The sequence below is a fragment of the Pan troglodytes genome, chromosome 4 (assembly GCF_028858775.2).
Source record: "Pan troglodytes isolate AG18354 chromosome 4, NHGRI_mPanTro3-v2.0_pri, whole genome shotgun sequence".
Classification (NCBI taxonomy): Eukaryota; Metazoa; Chordata; class Mammalia; order Primates; family Hominidae; genus Pan; species Pan troglodytes.
Window position 1 is genome coordinate 77,531,277 of NC_072402.2, and position 20,409 is coordinate 77,551,685.

Genomic DNA, 20,409 nt, shown 5'->3' on the forward strand with positions numbered 1-20,409 from the left:
CATGACAAATTATAAAGACCACCAATGTGAGGAAGAAACTGCATCAACTGACGAGCAAAATAACCACCTAACATCATAATGACAGGATCAAATTCACACATAAAAATATTAACCTTAAATGTCAATGGGCTAAATGCTCCAATTAAAAGACACAGACTGGCAAATTGGATGAACAGTCAAGACCCATCAGTGTGCTGTATTCAGGAGACCCATCTCACATGCAGAGAAACACATAGGCTCAAAATAAAGGGATGGAGGAAGATCTACCAAGCAAATGGAAAACAAAAAAAGGCAGGGGCTGCAATCCTACTCTCTGAGAAAACAGACTTTAAACCAACAAAGGTCAAAAGAGACAAAGAAGTCCATTACATAATGGTAAAGGGATCAATTCAACAAGAAGAGCTAACTATCTTAAATATATATGCACCCAATACAGGAGCATCCAGATTCATAAAGCAAGTCCTTAGAGACCTATAAAGAGACTTTAACTCCCACATGATAGTAATGGGAGATTTTAACACCCCACTGTCAACATTAGACAGATCAATGAGACAGAAAGTTAACAAGGATATCCAGGAATTGAACTCAGCTCTGCACCAAGCAGACCTAATAGACATTTACAGAACTCTCCACCCGAAATCAACAGAATATACATTTGTTTCAGCACCACACCACACCTATTCCAAAATTGACCACATAGTTGGAAGTAAAGCTCTCCTCAGCAAATATGAAAGAACAGAAATTATAACAAACTCTCTCTCAGAGGACAGTGCAATCAAACTACAACTCAGGATTAAGAAACTCACTCAAAACCACTCAACTACATGGAAACTGAACAACCTGCTCCTGAATGACTACTGGGTACATGACAAAATGAAGGCAGAAATAAAGATGTTCTTTGAAACCAACGAGAACAAAAACACAACATACCAGAATCTCTGGGACACATTCAAAGCAGTGTGTAGAGGGAAATTAATAGCACTAAATGCCCACAACAGAAAGCAGGAAAGATCTAAAATCGACACCCTGATGTTACAATTAAAAGAACTAGAGAAGAGAAAACACATTCAAAAGCTAGCAGAAGGCAAGAAATAACTAAGATCAGAGAAGAACTGAAGGAGATAGAGACATAAACAACTCTTCAAAAAATCAGTGAATCCAGGAGCTGGTTTTTTGAAAAGATCAATAAAATTGATAGACCACTAGCAAGACTAATAAAGAAGAAAAGAGAGAAGAATCAAATAGACACAATAAAAAATGATAAAGGGGATATCACCACCGATCCCACAGAAATACAAACTACCATCAGAGAGTACTATAAACACCTCTATGCAAATAAACTAGAAAATCTGGAAGAAATGGATAAATTCCTGGACACATACACCCTCCCAAGACTAAGCCAGGAAGAACTTGAATCCCTGAATAGACCAATAACAGGCTCTGAAATTGAGGCAATAATTAATAGCTTACCAACCAAAAAAAGTCCAGGACCAGACAGATTCACAGCCGAATTCTACCAGAGGTACAAGGAGGAGCTGGTACCATTCCTTCTGAAACTATTCCAATGAATAGAAAAAGAGGGAATCCTCCCTAACTCATTTTATGAGGCCAGCATCATCCTGATACCAAAGCCTGGCACAACAAAAAAAGAGAATTTTAGACCAATTTCCCTGATGAACATTGATGCAAAAATCCTCAATAAAATACTGGCCAACTGAATCCAGCAGCACATCAAAAAGCTTATCCACCATGATCAAGTGGGCTTCATCCCTGGGATGCAAGGCTGGTTCAACATACACAAATCAATAAACATAATCCAGCACATAAACATAACCAAAGACAAAAACCACATGATTATCTCAATAGATGCAGAAAAGGCCTTTGACAAAATTCAACAGTGCTTCATGCTAAAAACTCTCAATAAATTAGGTATTGATGGGACGTACCTCAAAATAATAAGAGCTATCTATGACAAACCCACAGCCAATATCATACTGAATGGGCAAAAACTGGAAGGATTCCCTTTGAAAACTGGCACAAGACAGGGATGCCCTCTCTCACCACTCCTATTCAACATAGTATTGGAAGTTCTGGCCATGGCAATCAGGCAGGAGAAAGAAATAAAGGGTATTCAGTTAGGAAAAGAGGAAGTCAAATTGTCCCTGTTTGCAGATGACACGACTGTATATTTAGAAAACCCCATCGTCTCAGCCCAAAATCTCTTTAAGCTGATAAGCAACTTCAGCAAAGTCTCAGGATACAAAATCAATGTGCAAAAATCACAGGCATTCCTATACACTAATAACAGACAAACACAGAGCCACATCATGAGTGAACTCCCATTCACAATTGCTTCAAAGAGAATAAAATACCTAGGAATCCAATTTACAAGGGATAAGAAGGACCTCTTCAAGGAGAACCACAGATCACTGCTCAAGGAAATAAAAGAGGATACAAACAAATGGAAGAACATTCCATGCTCATGATAGGAATAATCAATATTGTGAAAATGGCCCTACTGCCCAAGGTAATTTATAGATTCAATGCCATCCCCATCAAGCTAACAATGACTTTCTTCACAGAAGTGGAAAAATCTACTTTAAAGTTCATATGGAACCAAAAAAGAGCCCGCATTGCCAAGACAATCCTAAGCCAAAAGAACAAAGCTGGATGCATCACGCTGCCTGACTTCAAACTATACAAGGCTACAGGAACCCAAACAGCATGGTACTGGTACCAAAACAGAGATATAGACCAATGGAACAGAACAGAGGCTTCGGAAATAATACCACACATCTACAACCATCTGATCTTTGACAAACCTGACAAAAACAAGAAATGGGGAAAGGATGCCCTATTTAATAAATGGTGCTGGGAAAACTGGCTAGCCATATGGAGAAAGCTGAAACTGGATCCCTTCCTTACACCTTACACAAAAATGAATTCAAGATGGATTAAAGACTTAAACGTTAGACCTAAAACCATAAAAACCCTAGAAGAAAATCTAGGCAATACCATTCAGGACATAGGCATGGGCAAGGACTTCATGTCTAAAACACCAAAAACAATGGCAACAAAAGCCAAAATTGACAAATGGGATCTAATTAAACTAAGGAGCTTCTGCACAGCAAAAGAAACTACCATCAGAGTGAAGAGGCAACCTACAGAATGGGAGAAAATTTTTACAATCTACTCATCTGACAAAGGTCTAATATCCAGAATCTACAAGGAACTCAAACAAATTTACAAGAAAGAAACAAACAACTCCATCAAAAAGTGGGTGAAGGATGTGAACAGAAATTTCTCAAAAGAAGACATTTATGCAGCCAACAGACACAAGAAAAAATGCTCATCATCACTGGCCATCAGAGAAATGCAAATCAAAACCATAATGAGATACCATCTCTCACCAGTTAGAATGGCGATCATTAAAAAGTCAGGAAACAACAGGTGCTGGAGAGGATGTGGAGAAATAGGAACACTTTTACACTGTTGGTGGGACTGTAAACTAGTTCAACCATTGTGGAAGACAGTGTGGCGATTCCTCAGGGATCTAGAACTAGAAACACCATTTGACCCAGCCATCCCATTACTGGGTATATACCCAAAGAATTATAAATCATGCTGCTATAAAGGCACATGCACAGGTATGTTTATTCCGGCACTATTCAAAATAGCAAAGACCTGGAACCAACCCAAATGTCCATCAATGATAGACTGGATTAAGAAAATGTGGCATATATACACCATGGAATACTATGCAGCCATAAAAAAGGATGAGTTCATGTCCTTTGTAGGGACATGGATGAAGCTGGAAACCATCATTCTCAGCAAACTATTGCAAGAACAAAAAACCAAACACCGCATGTTCTCACTCATAGGTGGGAATTGAACAATGAGAACATTTGGACACAGGAAGGGGAACATCACACACTGGGGCCTGTTGTGGGGTATACATATGTAACAAACCTGCACGTTGTGCACATGTACCCTAGAACTTAAAGTGTAATAAAAAATAAAAATAAAAATAAAAAATTCTCTCTCAAAAAAAAGAAAATGCCAAGCTCCATCTAATTTGTGAGGGAGAGAGAGTTTTCTGGAGACCCTGACATTGCTAAATCAGGCAGACACAGTACTTCCTTTGCACTGGTGCACATAAAGTCCTTGCCAAGCTCAGAGGTATGTGTAGGACATGTATGTAGTATTTCCCAAGTGAGGAACGGGAGTGGATGAGATCTTACTTCAAAGGTCTGTAAAAATATTTCTTTGGACACTCTCAACTTACATGCTCACCATAAGCTCATGTACTTATGAAGGGAGAATGAGAAGAAGGGGAAAAAGAGGAAGAAGATGTGGAAGATGAAAGGAAAGAAAAAAGCAGGGAAGGAAGAAAGGAAGGAGGGAAGGAAGGAACCATTGATTGAGAAGTCACTGTGTTTTAGGCACTGTATTATATACTTTCTCACAAAAGAAAAAATTAGAGTGTAAAAATCTTGGGTTATTTCTCCAATGCCATGTACCTAGAAGGGGACAGGGCCAGGTTCTCTCTCCACATAGCCCATGTCCTTCCCACAACACTACTTTGCCTTTCCTCAAAATGCTTGCCAACTTTTAAGTAAAGGTGATAAAATAAGACAAAACAACTTCCACAAGTTACTGTAATTTTTCAAATACTTTTACTGTCTAAAGTATAGGTGTATGTATCATCTAAAGAGGATCCAGATGCTTTAAAAATGTGGAACAAAGAGAATGGCCTGGCTAATTTTAAGCAAAATTGTCCTAGGTGTTTATCATTAAGAAAATCACTGATGTTTAATAATTTTAGTAATTTTATTAAATGTTTGTAATATCTCCTGAAGGCAAGTTAATAAGTGATTTTATTGTTGTTGTTGTTGTTGTTGTTGTTGTTGTTGTTGTTGTTGTTGTTCTAGAGAAGATTTTAAAGGGTTTCCTAGGTGCCAGGAAAGGAACGTGTTTTCCAAACATATCTCTGAGATAGTTATTAACCTCATTTAATGGGTGAGGAAATAACAGCTGAGAGAGATAAGTGATTTGTTCAAATAGCTCATGAGTGCCCAAGCAGGGTAGCAAATCCAGGTATTTTTACTCCCAAGCCCACACAATTAACCTGTATGTATACTCTTAGTTAGTGTTATAATTTGCCATATAATATTGGCATAACTTAAATCTGAACCAGTATATACAGTAATTAGAGACAACATGATTTTATCTTTGATAAGAAGTCAGGATATACTACTGTGACTATTATTCTAAGCTAAGAAGAAATTGTTTTCACTGCAACTGGAGTATCAGTAATCATATAAAACTATCCCACCTGCTCCAAGATCAATCAGAGTATATTCTCTAATGATACCATAAAACAAACAGCAATAGCTAACCATTTGGATGTGCTTGGTATCCTTCTGAACATTCAGGTAACTTATAACCATGGTTTAGATGCAACTGAGGCACAGAGAGTTTAAATAACGTCTAAGAGCCTAAAGCTAATAAATGGACCTGGGGTGGTAACTGAAGCCACCACTTTTCACAGTGTGTACTTTTAAACAATAAGATCTGCCCAATAGTACAAAATACACATGCACACATGATTTAAAAAACAAAGGAAGATACAAGACTACTGGTATGGGCTCATCAAAAATATCAATGTTATGAAAGGCAGGGTGATTGTTCTAGAATAAAGATTAAAGAAAAATGTCATTGAAATGCAAAACGTGATTCATAAGTGAATCGTGTTCTGGGGAAATCATGTATATGCATAGCTATAAAGGACATTTGGGGAGTTGCTCTGCCTATGGAGTTGTCATTCTTTTATTTCTTTTCTTTCTTAATAAACTTGCTTTCACTTTACTCCAAAACTAATAATAAATAAAGGACATTTGGGGGCAAGTCTGGGTATGAACTATGTGTTAAATATTATTTAATATGGTTTGGCTGTGTCCCTACCCAAATCTCATCTTGAATTGTAGCTGCCATAATCCCCATGTGTTGTGAAAGGGACAAGGTGGGAGATAATTGAATCATGGGGCCAGGTTTTTCCTGTGCTCTTCTTGTGATAGTGAATAAGTCTCATGAGATCTGATGGTTATATAAAGGGCAGTTCCCCTGCACACACTCTCTTGCTTGCTGCCATGTAAGACATGACTTTGCTCCTCCACCTTCTGCCACAATTGTGAGGCCTCCACAGCTATGTGGAACTGTGAGTCCATTAAACCGTTTTTTCTTTATAAACTACCTAGTCTCTGGTATGTCTTTACTAGCAGCGTGAGAACTAACTAATACAGTAAATTGGTACCAGGAGTAGGGCGTGGCTGTATAGATACCCGAAAATGTGGAAGGAACTTTAGAACTGGGTAACAGGCAGAGGTTGGAACAGTTTAGAGGGCTCAGAAGAGGACAAGAAAATGTGGGGAAGTTTGGAACTTCCTGGAGACTTAAAGGGGTCAGAAGACAAGAGGATGTGAGAAAGTTTGAAACTTTACAGAGTCTTGTTAAATGGCTTTGACCAAAATGCTGAAAGTGTTATAGACAATAACATCCAGACTGAGGTGGTCTCAGATGGAGATGAGAAACTTGTTAGGAACTGGAGTAAAGGTCACTCTTCCTATGCAAAGAGACTGGCAGCATTTTTCCCCTGCCCTAGAGATCTGTGGGACTTTGAACTTGAAAGAGATGATTTAGGTTATCTGACAGAAGAAATTTCTATGTGGCAAAGCATTCAAGAGGAAGCAGAACATAAAAGTTGGAAAACGTGCAGCCTGATGATGCAATAGAAAAGAAAAACCCATTTTCTGTGGAGAAATTTGAGCCTGCTGCAGAAATTTGCATAAGTAACCAGGAGCCGAATGTTAATCACCAAAACAATGGGGAAAATGTCTTCAGGGCATGTCAGAGACCTTCTTGGAAGCCCTTCCATCACCGGCCCTGAGGCCTAGGAGGAAAAAATGGTTTCATAGGCTGAGTCCAGGGCCCCCCTACTGTGTGCAGCCTTGGGACTTGATGCCCTGTGTTCCAGCTGCTCCAGTAGTGGCTAAAAGGGGCCAAGGTACAGCTCAGGCCATGGATTCAAAAGGTGCAAGCCAGAGCTTTGCAAGTTTCCATGTGGTGTTGAGCTTTCAGGTGCACAGAAGTCAAGAATTGAGGTTTGGGAACCTTCACTTAGGTTTCTGAGGATGTAGGGAAACATCTAGATATCCAGGCAAAAGTTTCCTGCAGGGATGGGTCGCTTATGAAGAACCTCTCCTGGCAGAGCAGAAGGGAAATGTGGGGTTGGAACCCCCCACACACAGTCCTCTGCCTAGTGGAGCTGTGAGAAGAGGGCCACCATCATCCAGCTCCCAGAATGGTAGATCCACTAACTGCTTGCACTCTGCACCTGGAAAAACTACAGACACTCAACACCAGCCTGTGAAAACAGCTGGGAGAGGGTCTGGACCCTGCAAAGCCACCGGGGCAGAACTGACCAAGGACATGGAAGCCCACCTCTTGCATCAGCATGACCTGGATGTGAGACATGGAGTCAAAGGAGATCATTTTGGAACTTTAAGATTTAATGACTGCTCTATTGGATTTTGGACTTGCATGGGGTCTGTGGCCCCTTTGTTTTGGCCATTTTCTCCCATTTGGAACAGATGTATTTACCCAATGCCTGTACCCTCATTGTAACTAGGAAATAACTAACTGGCTTTTGATTTTACAGGCTTATAGGCAAAAGGGACTTGCCTTGTTTCAGATGAGACTTTGGACTTGGACTGTTGAGTTAATGCTGGAATGAGTTAAGACTTTGGGGGACTGTTGGAAGGCCATGATTGTGTTTTGAATTGTGAGGACATGAGATTTCAGAGGGGCCAGGGGCAGAATGATATGGTTTTGCTGTGTTCCCACCCAAATCTCATCTTGAATTTTAGCTCCCATAATCCCCACATTGTTGTGGGAGGGACCAAGTAGGAGGTAACTGAATTATGGGGGTGGGTTTTTCCCACGCTGTTCTCATAATAGTGAATGAGTCTCACAAGATCTGATGGTTTTATAAAGGGCAGTTCCCCTGCACACACTCTCTTGCCTGTCACCATGTAAGACATGCCTGTGCTCCTCCTTCACCCTCTGCTATCATTGTGAGGCCTCCACAGCCATGTGGAACTGTGAGTCCATTAAACCTTTTTTTCTTTATAAATTACCCAGTCTCAGGTATGTTCTTATTAGCAGTGTGAGAATGGACTAATACATTATCTCAATATTAAATTTCTTGGGCCAGGCACAGTGGCTCACGCCTGTAATCCCAACACTATGGGGGGCCAAGGTGGGCAGATCACTTGAGGCCAGGAGTTCAAGACAAGCCTAACCAACATGGCAAAACCCTGTCTCTACTAAAAATACAAAAATTAGCTGGGTGTATTATTCAGGGTTCTCTTAGAGGGACAGAACTAATAGGATAGATGATAGATAGATGACAGATAGATAGATAGATAGATAGATAGATAGATAGAGTTTGTTATTAAGTATTAACTTATACAATCACAAGGTCCCATAATAGACTGTCTGCAAGCTGAGGAGCAAGGAGAGTCAGTCTGAGTCCCAAAAAGGAAGAACTTGGAGTCCAGTGTTTCAGGGCAGGAAGCATCCGGCACAGAAGAAACATGTAGTCTGGGAGGCTAGGCTCATCTCTCCTTTTCATGTTTTTCTACCTGCTTTGTATTCACTGGAAGCTGATTATATTGGGCCCACCAGATTAAGGGTGGATCTGCCTTCCCCAGCCCACTGACTCAAACGTTAATCTCTTTTGGCAACACCCACACAGACACACCCACGGTTAATACTTTGTATCCCTTAATCCAATCAAGTTGACACTCTATATTAGTCATCACACCAGGTGTGGTGGCACACACCAGTAATCCCAACTACTCGAGAGGCTGAGGTAGGAGAATCGCTTGAACCTGGGAGGTGGAGGTTGCAGTGAGCTGAGATCATGCCACTGCACTCCATCCTGGGGAACAGAGTGAGACTGTGTCTTAAAAAAAAAGAATTCTTGAATGTCATTATGCTACTGTGATTATACAGAAGAATATCTGTGTTCTTTCATGTTTAAGGGAATATATTTCTGCTATCTGCAACTTTCTATCAAATGCTTCAGAACATGTATATATGTGTGTGTAACACACACACACGCACACACAGAGATAAAACAGTGATCATATATACACATTTATAAGCATAAAACATATACACATAGATAAAGCAAATTTGGCAAATGTTAAATAATTGTATGTGTGTCAGTGTCTGTGTGTGTGTGTGTGTGTGTGTGTGTGTGTGAAGATTTCTCTCTCTCTCTAAAATCTAGAGAGCAATCCCCTCTAAGCCATTTACCTTGGAGTCTTTCCCTGGCCCTCATTTCTCTCACATGCTTACTTGAATATAATTCTTGCAAAGTAACATTCATTTTAAATCCTGAACAGATTAATTACATCTCTGAGGTTCTAGGCTCTCACCCAACCTCCTCCAACCTCTAACCGCCAACCTCCACAGTTCATTTTCTTAAAGCTTACATTCTCTTAAAAACTGCATTTTTCCTCATGGCTCATTCTGAATGAGAATGATGCAGAGAAGGTTTGCCTAATTTTCATGAGCTTTGCTCACTAAGGTGCTATTTGCTGGGGCAAGTGGTAAAAAGAGATTATCTGCCCCAGAGATTCACTTCACAGGGGTAGTCTGCAGCACCTTGGGCATTTAGAAAATTTATAACAATTTATAAAATTCTCCTGGAGTTCTAGTAAATATCGAGGAAAAATTTAGTGAAAAAAATCCACCTTCCTTCAATATCATTATATCTGGGTTCCCGTCTCTCATCTTTTATTGGCTTTTTCATAACAGACATTTATTATTACATGTCTAAATTTGACATTTTGTGGCTTTGTTTTGGAAACTGCCTTATACCTCAAGGAACTTTCCTAAAGTCTCTGATGAGAAGCTTTTGTAGAAAGCTTAGGGAATTCAGAGCCACCATCTTGGATAGCTTTGTAGAAGCTTACTTGTTTCCAAGAGAATGCACAGAGAGATTCTAATTGCCAAAGAGAAAGTAAGTTTTATACTTGAGTTTTTATACATGTGAATCCTGAAGATAAAAAACTATATCTATGGGAAATAAAAAGTAAAAGTTTGTCCTTTATGAGACTCAATAGTGATTTTTCAACCTCTGCCTCTGTAACCAGTTAGCAACAAGGAAAAAAACACATATCTCCTATTATCTCTACATTTTATTTTTACCCTTTGCTTATGACCATGAAATTCTAATTCTTACCTTCGATCAGTTGGATTCTCATTTTCTTGAATCATCTAACATTTGTTTATGTGTGGTATTATAAAAGAAATCAGTTAGAGAACAGAAGGTAAGACAGAGGATGGGCTGCCACCACAGAATGTGGAGAGAGAGTGTTAGAAACAGGATATACTGGGGGTTTCAATCACAAATGTACACAACAGCCAGAGGCAATCTTTCTGAGTGAAGCAAGCTCAAGGATAAAAGTTACTTTCTCTCTGGCAATTAGAATCTCTCCATGTGTCCTCTTAGAAATGTGGAGCTTTTTCCAGTTTAACTTTTGTTTTTCCCACTTTTAGTAGTCATCTGGACACAGAAAAATATTTTTCTAGTCTAAGAAAAACAACAATACAAGTAAAATAACAAAGCAACTGACATGTGGCTTCAGGGTAGAGAAATAATGAGAGGAGCCTGGGGTGAACTCTCTCTCTAAGAGAATGGAGATGGCAGGCACCACTTCATAGAGAAGCCACAGGATAGCATAAATAGATGGCTGACAGGCGAGAATGTGAGTTCCATGGCGACTGCTATGGTCTGAATGTGGGTATCCCCCCACCAGATTCATAGGTTAGAACCTAACACTCAATGTGACAATATCAAGTGGTGGGGCCTTTGAAATGTGATTAAGTCATACAGATCCACCCTCATAATTGGGATTAGCATCCTTATAAAAGAGGCTTAAAGGAGCACCCTTGCTCCTTCTGCCATGTGAGATCACAGCAATAAGTCACCAGCCCCTACCAGACACTGAATTTGCTGATACTTGGTTTTGGACTTCCCAGCCTCCAGAATTGTGAGCAATCAGTTTCTTTTTGTTTGCTTGTTTGTTTTTGAGATGGAATCTCACTCTGTTGCCCACACTGGAGTGCCGTGGTGTGATCTCGGCTCACCGCAATCTCCACCTTCCCAGTTCAAGTGATTCTCCTGCCTCAGCCTCCTGAGTAGCTGGGATTACATGCACCCACCACCACGCCTGGCTAATTTTTGTATTTTTAGTAGATACGGGGTTTTGCCACATTGGCCAGGCTGGTCTCGAACTCCTAGCCTCAGCTGATCCACCTGCCTCGGCCTCCCAAAGTGCTGGGATTACAGGCATGAGCCACCACACCCAGGCAATAAGTTTCTATTATTTATAATTTACCCAATCCAAGGCATTTTGTTATAGCAGCATGAACAGACAGACAGCGACAAACATGGATTTTCAAGAAGAGCTGCAGATACAGATTTTATGGTAAAATCTCTTAATTTTAAAATTTTGACCCAAACAATTTTGGACCAAAAGAAAAAGGAAAAGTCCATGAGCTTCATTCAACTTCAGTGCTATAGCTGCCATTTATATAGCCTTTGCTTTATATATAAATGAAAACATTATAACTTGAAATATGTGATTGGCTTAAATTGCAATAGAAGGGTTAAAAGTTAACATTATGAAAAATATGAATTCCTGGAAGATTTGTGTAGTTGAAGATGGTTGTTCTCTCCTTTTAAGAAATGTGTTCATGAAAAGGAGAAACACCAGGATAATTTTGAGACCAGCCCGACTTCACATTAGATGTGCAATATCCCCTGAAGATCAGGACTCATGGCCTTTTGAATTCAGGAAGGGCATAAGTCAACTGACTCAAGCAAAGAAATAAATTTGCCTTGGCCTAGAAGCATTAAATAGCTTAAACCAGTTTAAATGTTGCACGATATAAGACATATTCTACAACTACAGGAAAATAAATCAGTATATCCCAAATACACTTGAAGGTGGGTCTGATGGATCTCCGTGGACAGCGCTAAGGTCCTCCATACCATATAAACAATGAGAGACGTTGTGTGCCTTTCAGTCTGAATGGAGCATGGTGTGTTTCTCTTGGCACCACATCCTCCCCATGCAAGAAGCCCTGGCACACAGGATTTCTGTGAATCACCTGATCTGCCCTTGCATTATTAGTCAGCAGGAGGCAAAAGATATGGTAAAGAGGCCAAGGGGAAAATCATCCTTCCGTTTAACTCATTAATCTGTTTCTCTCATTGGAAATGTCAAGGTAGAAATTAGCTTAAACCTCCCTGTTTCTACCGTATGGAGCAAAAGTTAGTTTCATGATTTCAGCCAATAAAGGAAGTCCACAGGTCTGGAAGAGGGCCTGAGAAGGGCCAGGAGGCGATGCAGGCCATGGTTTCTTTGGCAGGAACTGACAAGGCGCCCAGCCTGCCAAGTCTCCAGGCAGCTGCTCTGCTACTCTCAGCCCTGCTGGTGGCTTTTCTTCCTCCATAAGGAAGCAATTTTTCCAGCGCACTGTATATTAGCCAGAGAAAGTCTACCTTCCCATTAAATTTTTTTAAAAAGAAAGAACAGTGGATAAAAGGTTAATTTCCTAGCTTTTGTCTTATCGTTTTCAGTTTCTAGTTAGGTCACCAGCAATGCTGATGGTTTCTTCAGAGGGTGTGAGTGACAAGGTTTTATTGCCTCCGAAAGCACTTCTACTCCCTCTGCCTCCTGTTACCCACTGCCCACTACCCCACCCCAACCACATGCTAAGGAACAAGGGAAATTCTGGGGATGGATGGCTGGAATAAAAGAAGATGGGACTGAGGGCCCCTGTATGTGGTGACCCGAGTCTGCATTCCTGACCTAAAAAGAGGCCAACCAAAAGGAGCAAGGGCAGCAGGCAGCAGCTAAATAAGAAAGATAAACACATTTGTTCCTCTGCTCTTCCTCCTCCCCTCCCCTTCTTTCTTCCTCTCCCCTCCTTTTGCCTCCCTTCCCCTCCCCTTCCCCCATTTCCTTCTTTCTCTACTCATGAACATTGAAGATTAATGGATTTGTAATACCGGAGAGAAAAGAGCATTTGAGGAGTATATATTCACTTCACAAACGGCCCATTCTGGCCCTTTTGGTCCCTATGAACTGGGTTTCCAAGGTGTCTCTGATTCCTTTTTTGCCTAAAGAAGACCCTAACCCTAGCCCCACCCCACCTTGAGATGGCATTAAATGGAGCTCCCCTGTGCCTCTGGTCCTGGCTGGAAATGTGTTCCACAAAACCCCCAAACATTTCCTTGTGACATGAATGAGCAGAACACTGCTGTGACTTCATGGACTTTATTATTACCAGCAACTCCTCCTTTGGCTTCAGAAAGGACTGCAGGTTTACAGAGCAAACCTGCACAACACCCTGTAGATGGCAATATAGGAGGCATTGTTCTCTCAGAAGCATGGCCCTGAGGCTGGAAAATGCCTTCCACCTGTTTTGTTTTTCTGTGTAGGAAGTGTAAGAGAAGGGAGCAAATGACAAGCAAGAAGTGTGGCTGGCTCTGAGCAGGTTCTTGCTCTCAAACTGAATTTTAAAAGTGGAATTAAACAATAATAAAGATAATGCTTTAGAAAATCTCTTTAATGGGACATGACCCCATTATGTCAATTTTTTTTTAATGACTGTATTGAGGGCAGTGCAAGCTAGGCAAGCCCTGGGAAGACTGTGTTTTGTGCTCAGATGCAGATAGCAAAGCCAGCTCAACTCTGATGCACAGAACACGGGCACACTGGCAAGCAGATGCTATGACTGAAGCCATATTGGTAGCCAGGCCAATCTCTCAGCCACCCATAGAACAGCAGATACTCACGGGTTTGCAACTTGGCTTTTTGGATGTATACAAAGGATCTGCTTTCCTTTGGCTCAGGAGACCTAACTGGAGGCCTCTATTCCATAAAATAAATTTCCAATGTCTGTCATTTGCTAGACAGCCAGAAGAGCTATGATGTCATGAGGCCTGTTTTGCGTGGGCCGTTTTGTGACCTGGGAACAGCCTTCACTTCTCCGGACCTTGATCTCCTTGTCTCTAAAAGGAGCAAATTGATCAATGATGGTCAAGTATCACAACCTAGGGTGAAAAACACATTTTACTTTAGGACTCAAAATAGATATAACATGTATATTTTATTTAATTTAATAATTATAATATGCATATTGGCCAGGCACGGTGGCTCACACCTGTAATCCCAGCACTTTGGGAGGCCAAGGCGGGCAGATCACGAGGTCAGGAGATTGAGACCATCCTGGCTAACATGGTGAAACCCCGTCTCTACTAAAAATACAAAAAATTAGCTGGGCATGGTGGCGGGCGCCTGTAGTCCCAGCTACTCGGGAGGCTGAGGCAGGAGAACGGCATGAACCCGGAGGGTGGAGCTTTCAGTGAGCCGAAATCGCGCCACTGCAATCCGGCCCGGGCAATAGAATGAGACTCTGACTCAAAAAAAAGAAAAATGCATATTAAGTAACTGCAGTGAAATATTTTTTACAATAGTATTACCCTTACCACCTGCGGTATACTCTGATTTTTTTATGTTTCTCTATCTCTCTAATGCTGGTCAGGAGCCATTAAATTAATTTTATGACCTGTTAGATGGATCACAACTCACAGCTTAAAAATCTCTCATTTACATCATTCATTCATTCATTCATTCAGCAAACATTTATTAAACACCAACATGTACCAGGTCACCATTCTAAGTTCAGGAGTGAGCTAAATGGGCAAAAATATCTGTCTCATAAAGCTTACATTCTGGAAGTATGTATATATGATATAAATATGTCATATATATACACACACATATGTAGATATAAATAGTAAGCTATATAGTATATCAGATGATACAGCAGATATTGTCAGTGCTCCACCCACATCCCTGGACCTCAGCATTCTGGTACACTCCCTGATATTCCAGGGATCAGCATCTACATCAGGTCTTAGGTCTTTTTCCAAAGTTACAGAAGGCTTATTTGCCCACCTTGAGGAGAAGTGCCATGAAATCAATACTCCACTCCCAAAGAGCCCACAATCTATGACTAATGGAAGTTGGCATGTAAATATCCCAGCTCCTTCTCCATTTGGGTGGAATAACTATAAGGCATCTCCTGAATAAACCACTTACCCTTGAAATCCTGGCACAAGATCTACTTCTGGGGAAACTAAAACTGTGAAAGAAGGTGATGAGTGCTATGGCATACAGTAATAGAGAAAGAGGACAGTGAGGGCCATGGGAGGTCATTTTAAATGGGGAGGTCAGGGAAGTCATCACTGAGAGGAAACAAGTGATATTTGAAAAAGGACCTGAAGGAGGTAGGAAAAGAGACGTGTGGATATGAGGGAGAGGAATGTTCCAGGCAACAAGAAGAGCCAGTGCAAGGCTCAGAGGCAAGAGTAACTAGACCAGTGCTATGGACTGAATGTTTGCATCCTCCCAAAATTCTTATGTTGAAGTCTTAATCCCAAAGGTGATGGTATTTGGAGGTTGGTTCTTTGTGTAGTAATTAGGTTTACATGAAGTCATGAGGGCAGAGCCCCCATCATGGCATCAGTGTCTTTATAAGGAGATGAAGGATACCACAGATATCTCTTCCACATGAGGATCCAAGAAGGAAGCTGTCCGACCACACAGAGAGCCCTCACCTACAACATAACCATGCTGGCACCCTGATCTCACAGTCCCAGTCTCCAGAATTATGAAAAATCAATGTTTGTTGGTTAAGCCACACATTCTATAGTATTCTGTAATAGCAGCCCAAAGTGACTATGAAAACCAGTGGTATAAGCAGGAAAAGACAGATTAGTGGGATAGAAGATGAGAGATATTTGATATTATGACTACACATTAGTGATTGAGGATTGCCACAGCTGGAAACCTGATTCACAAGTACATCTTGTCACTGAAAGTCAAGAAATGTGGTAATGGCAGGCAGAGAAACTGACAGAGATAGCAGTATGCATGCACTGTGTGTGAATATTTCCATAGCCTACCAACGCTTACCTGTGGTTTTATTAAACTAAGCTTTCTGTGTTAATTTCCTGGTTTTCCATTATTAACTAACTCTTATTGCTCCAAGGATATCCTAGCTTTTAGGTTTCCAACCATTTATTGATCTTACCCTTTTAACTTGCTGTTTCTAACATAATACAAGACTTTTGGCATCACTTTCCTCATCTGAAAGATAGCTCTACCAGCTCTGACGACAACTTACACCATCAAGTCTGTTTGGAAAAGAAGTGAACTATTCCCCTTGCTGGGATCAGGACAGCAGTAAGAGTGGTAAGGAGACTGAGAAATAACTTTTAGGCTGTCACAGGGAGAAGAGGAATCTCTCTGCTTTTCTAGAGTCACATTTTAGAGAAGAGAATACCTTCTACGCTAATCCAAACAAAGAGCCTGTTTTGGCTTGAATTATTTCAGTTATGAAGACTCACTGTTTTGCAAAATGGTGATTTTCATTCCTAAGTTCCATTGTTTATAGAATTTCTTCATTGTTTTGTCTTCTTCAATGTTGTACAGTTTTCAGTGTAGAGATCTTTCACCTCTTTGGTTACATTTATTCTCAAGTATTTTTTGCTAGGCTATAGTAAACAAGATTGTTTCCTTGATTTATGTTTCAGATAATTCATTACTAATGTAGAGAAACACTAACGGATTATTTCCAGTATTTTGAATTAAACTCCAACGAACTTTCCAAGCAACTCAGAAGAAACATCTCTTTTGTGCAACAATCCTTTATACGACTGAGGAACACCAGCCTACTTTGCCTTCTTTTTTCTGCATCAGATGATCCTCAGGTCTACAGAATGTTCTGCATGTGATGAGATTCCAGCACTTGGACATCACTTAGATGATTGGCTTGTCAGCAACAGTATGAACCAGAAAGGTAAGAGCATGATTCATACAGTTCTAAGTGCTTTTAATGTCAATTACCTCATCTTACACTTGAAGCAGTCCTACGAAGTAGGTACATTTATGATTTCCATGTTATACTTAAGGACAATATAAAACACAAAGGTCAATAATTTGTCTAAGACACATAACCAGTAAGTAGTGGAAGCAGACACTCAGTGGCTAGTCTGTCTGCAGCGCTCCTGCTACTCACTACCACTCCACTCTGCCACCTCTGCTCTAGCAAACCCATGGCTCGTTGGTGTCAGTCCAGACAAGACTCAGTCCTTCTGGGTCCCAGTCCAGTGCTTTTTTCCTCCATATCACATTATCTTGAGTGCAGATAAAATGTCCTTGGGAGAAAAGAGAGGGAGCTTAGGGAGAGAGAAGTAGGAGGAACAGAGTTCCCACATCTAAATCCCAGAAGAACTATTGAGCTTTTGCTTCTGTCACTAAAAATAACCTTCCGTATTTTTAAGTTCAGTTAGAAAAATAAACACTGGCAAAGACATCAAAACAGTCTTACTCTAGAAAAGACTCTGGGATTCTCCCTAATTCCCACACCTCAGGCACCAGTGAAAACAAAGCTCAGTGAAGTCTTCACCTTGAAGCCAGAAGAAAGCAATCGCCTCCAGCCACAGGGTCTTGTCACCTGAGGCTGTTCAAATGGTGAAAATTCAGTGGTGAAAGCTTCATTTATTTATTGTTTTCCTTCTCAAACTCTTCCAAAATATCTAAGAGGAGAGAACACTTCTAAACTGATTTTATGGGGCCAGCATTACCCTTATACCAAAGCCAGATAAAATGATAAGAAAACTACAGGCTAATATCCCTGATTAATATAGATGAAAAAATCCTCAACAAAATACTAGTGAAACAAATTCAGCAGCATATTAAAGGGACATACACCATGACCAAGTGAACTTTATCCCTGGGATGCAAGGATGGTACAACATTCACAAAGCAATGGATGTGATACACCACATTAACAGACTGAAGGATGAAAATCACATGATCATCTCAACAGATGCAGAAAAGGCATTTGACAAAATCCTTCACCCTTTCATAATAAAAAGTCTCAACAAACTAGGAATAGAAGAAAAACATCTCAACACAGTAAAAGCCATATATGACAAGCCCAAAGCTAGCATCATTCTTAATTTGTGAAAAACTGAAATATTTTTCTCTAACATCAGAAAACAGGATGAGGATGCCCACTCTTACCACTTTTATTCAATGTAGTATTAAAAGTTCTAGCCAGAAAATTTGGCATGAAAAAGAAATAAAAAGCATTCAAATCAGAAAGGAAAAAGTAAAATCGTCACTATTTGCAGCAGATACTCAACACCACTAATCATCAGAGAAAGGCAAATAAACACCCTAATGAGATATCACCTCATATCTGTTAGGACAGCTATTATTTAAAAAATTCAAAAGATAACAATGGTGATGATGTAGATTAATTGAAATGCTTGTACAATGTTGACAGGAATGTAAACTGGTGTGACCGCTATGGGAAACTGTATGGAAGTTCTTTGAAAAATTAAAACTAGAACTACCATATGATCCCACAATCATACTACTGAGTATATAGCCAAAAGAATTGACATCAGGATCTCAAAGAGATATTAACAATCCCATGTTCCTTGTGCATGATTCACAATAGCCGAGATATGGAAACAACCTAAATGTCCCTCAATGGATGAATAAAGAAAACGTGGCATATATATACAATGGAATACTGCTCAGCCTTGAAAAAAGAAAAAAGAAGAAGAAAATCCTGCCATATGTGACAATATGGATGAACCTGGAGGATTTTATGCTAAGTGAAATAAGCCAGTCACAGAAGGACAAATAATGCATGATCACATTTATATGAGGTTTTCTAAAATATTCAAACTCAGAGGAGCTGAGAGTACAATGGTGATTGCCAGAGGCTGTTGGGACAAAAGAAAGGGGAATTTTGTTCAACAGGTAGAAAGTTTCAGTTATGAAAGATGAATAAGTTCTAGAGATCTGCTGTACAACATTGTGCCTATATTTAACAGTACTGTATTGTACACTTACAATTTTGTTAAGAGGGACGATCTCATGTTAAATGTTCTTATTACAATTAAAAAAAACGAAGAATATTCACTACATATCAGAGACCTCATTGGAAATTTACCTGACAGTGTGTTCTCAGTCATATGATTCTTCAGTGTTACAATCTGGTAAGTGGAATTTGTGACATCAGCCTGCCCTTATATCTCCCCTAACAAGTTAGAGTTGGAGACGCCCATAAATTTGAGTCAGTTTCCCTGGGTGCCAATTGGAGACTTCAGGAAGAACATTCACTTTACAGTCACTTGGGGTTTAGGAACTCTGGCACTAGAGCAGCACTTCTCAAACTTTCACATACATGTAATCACCTGGAGTTCATGTTAAAAATCAGATTCTGATCCAGTGACTCTGAGGTGGAGCCAGGGGTTGGTTCTCATTTCCAACAAACTCTCAGGTGGTGCTTCTGGATCCAGCTCTGGGTTGGGAGGCGCTAGACCACTGGCCTTTGAACCCTTGTGTCCATCAAGTGCTGGGCTAGCTGCATAAGAGTCTTCTGGGCGGTGGCTCATGCCTGTAATCCCAGCACTTTGGGAGGCCGAGGTGGGTGGATCACGAGGTCAGGAGATCGAGACCATCCTGCCTAACACGGTGAAACCCCATCTCTACTAAAAATACAACAAAAAATTAGCTGGGCGCGGTGGCGGGTGCCTGTAGTCCCAGCTACTCGGGAGGCTGAGGCAGGAGAATGGCCTGAACCCAGGAGGCGGAGCTTGCAGTGAGCTGAGATAGTGCCACTGCACTCCAGCCTGGTGAAAGAGGAGTCTTCTGGGAAAACATATCAAATACAATTGCCTAGGCTCTTCTTCCCCAGGGACACATATTGAATAGGCCTGCAATGGGGCCTTGGAATTTGCATTTTAATGGCCACCTCATGTTATTCTGATGCACAGCTATGTTTGAGAATTATGGCTCTAAAGCAAAGCTCTCCAAGAAAGAAGTACATACCTAGGTATACAAGATGATCCAGTGAGTTGAAGTATGAAAATAATATAGTAGTTATTTGGGGTATTTTTTCTAAGAAAGAAACTAATCTTTACTGGTATTTAGCATTTCTTTTTTTTTTTTTTCTAAGAAAGAAAGAAACTAATCTTTACTGATATTTAGATTGACAATAGTGCCTTCACTGAGTTCTCAAATTAGCTCAACACAAGTTCTGGAAACTACACAAGATAATCTCCAGAATCAAAAAGAGTTCAGCAAACACACAGGGGTTGCCATGGTACCTCCACTGCTTGATTGCCATTTATGTGCTACAGGTTTTCATCAATGTAGTTTATTTTATAAAAGCAAG

The 20,409-nt window shown here is 40.4% G+C and overlaps 1 protein-coding gene across 1 annotated transcript in view; it reads left to right on the forward strand.

Annotated features, from left to right (window-relative positions):
• LOC129143978 (parathymosin-like) overlaps positions 1-17,010 on the forward strand; it is a 376,200-nt gene extending 359,190 nt beyond the window's left edge. Inside the window, exon 3 of the mRNA XM_063811322.1 lies at positions 16,745-17,010. Within this exon, the coding sequence (XP_063667392.1) occupies positions 16,745-16,759 (15 nt within the window). The 3' untranslated portion in view covers positions 16,760-17,010. The remainder of the gene's footprint in view (positions 1-16,744) is intronic.
• Positions 17,011-20,409: the final 3,399 nt, after the last annotated feature.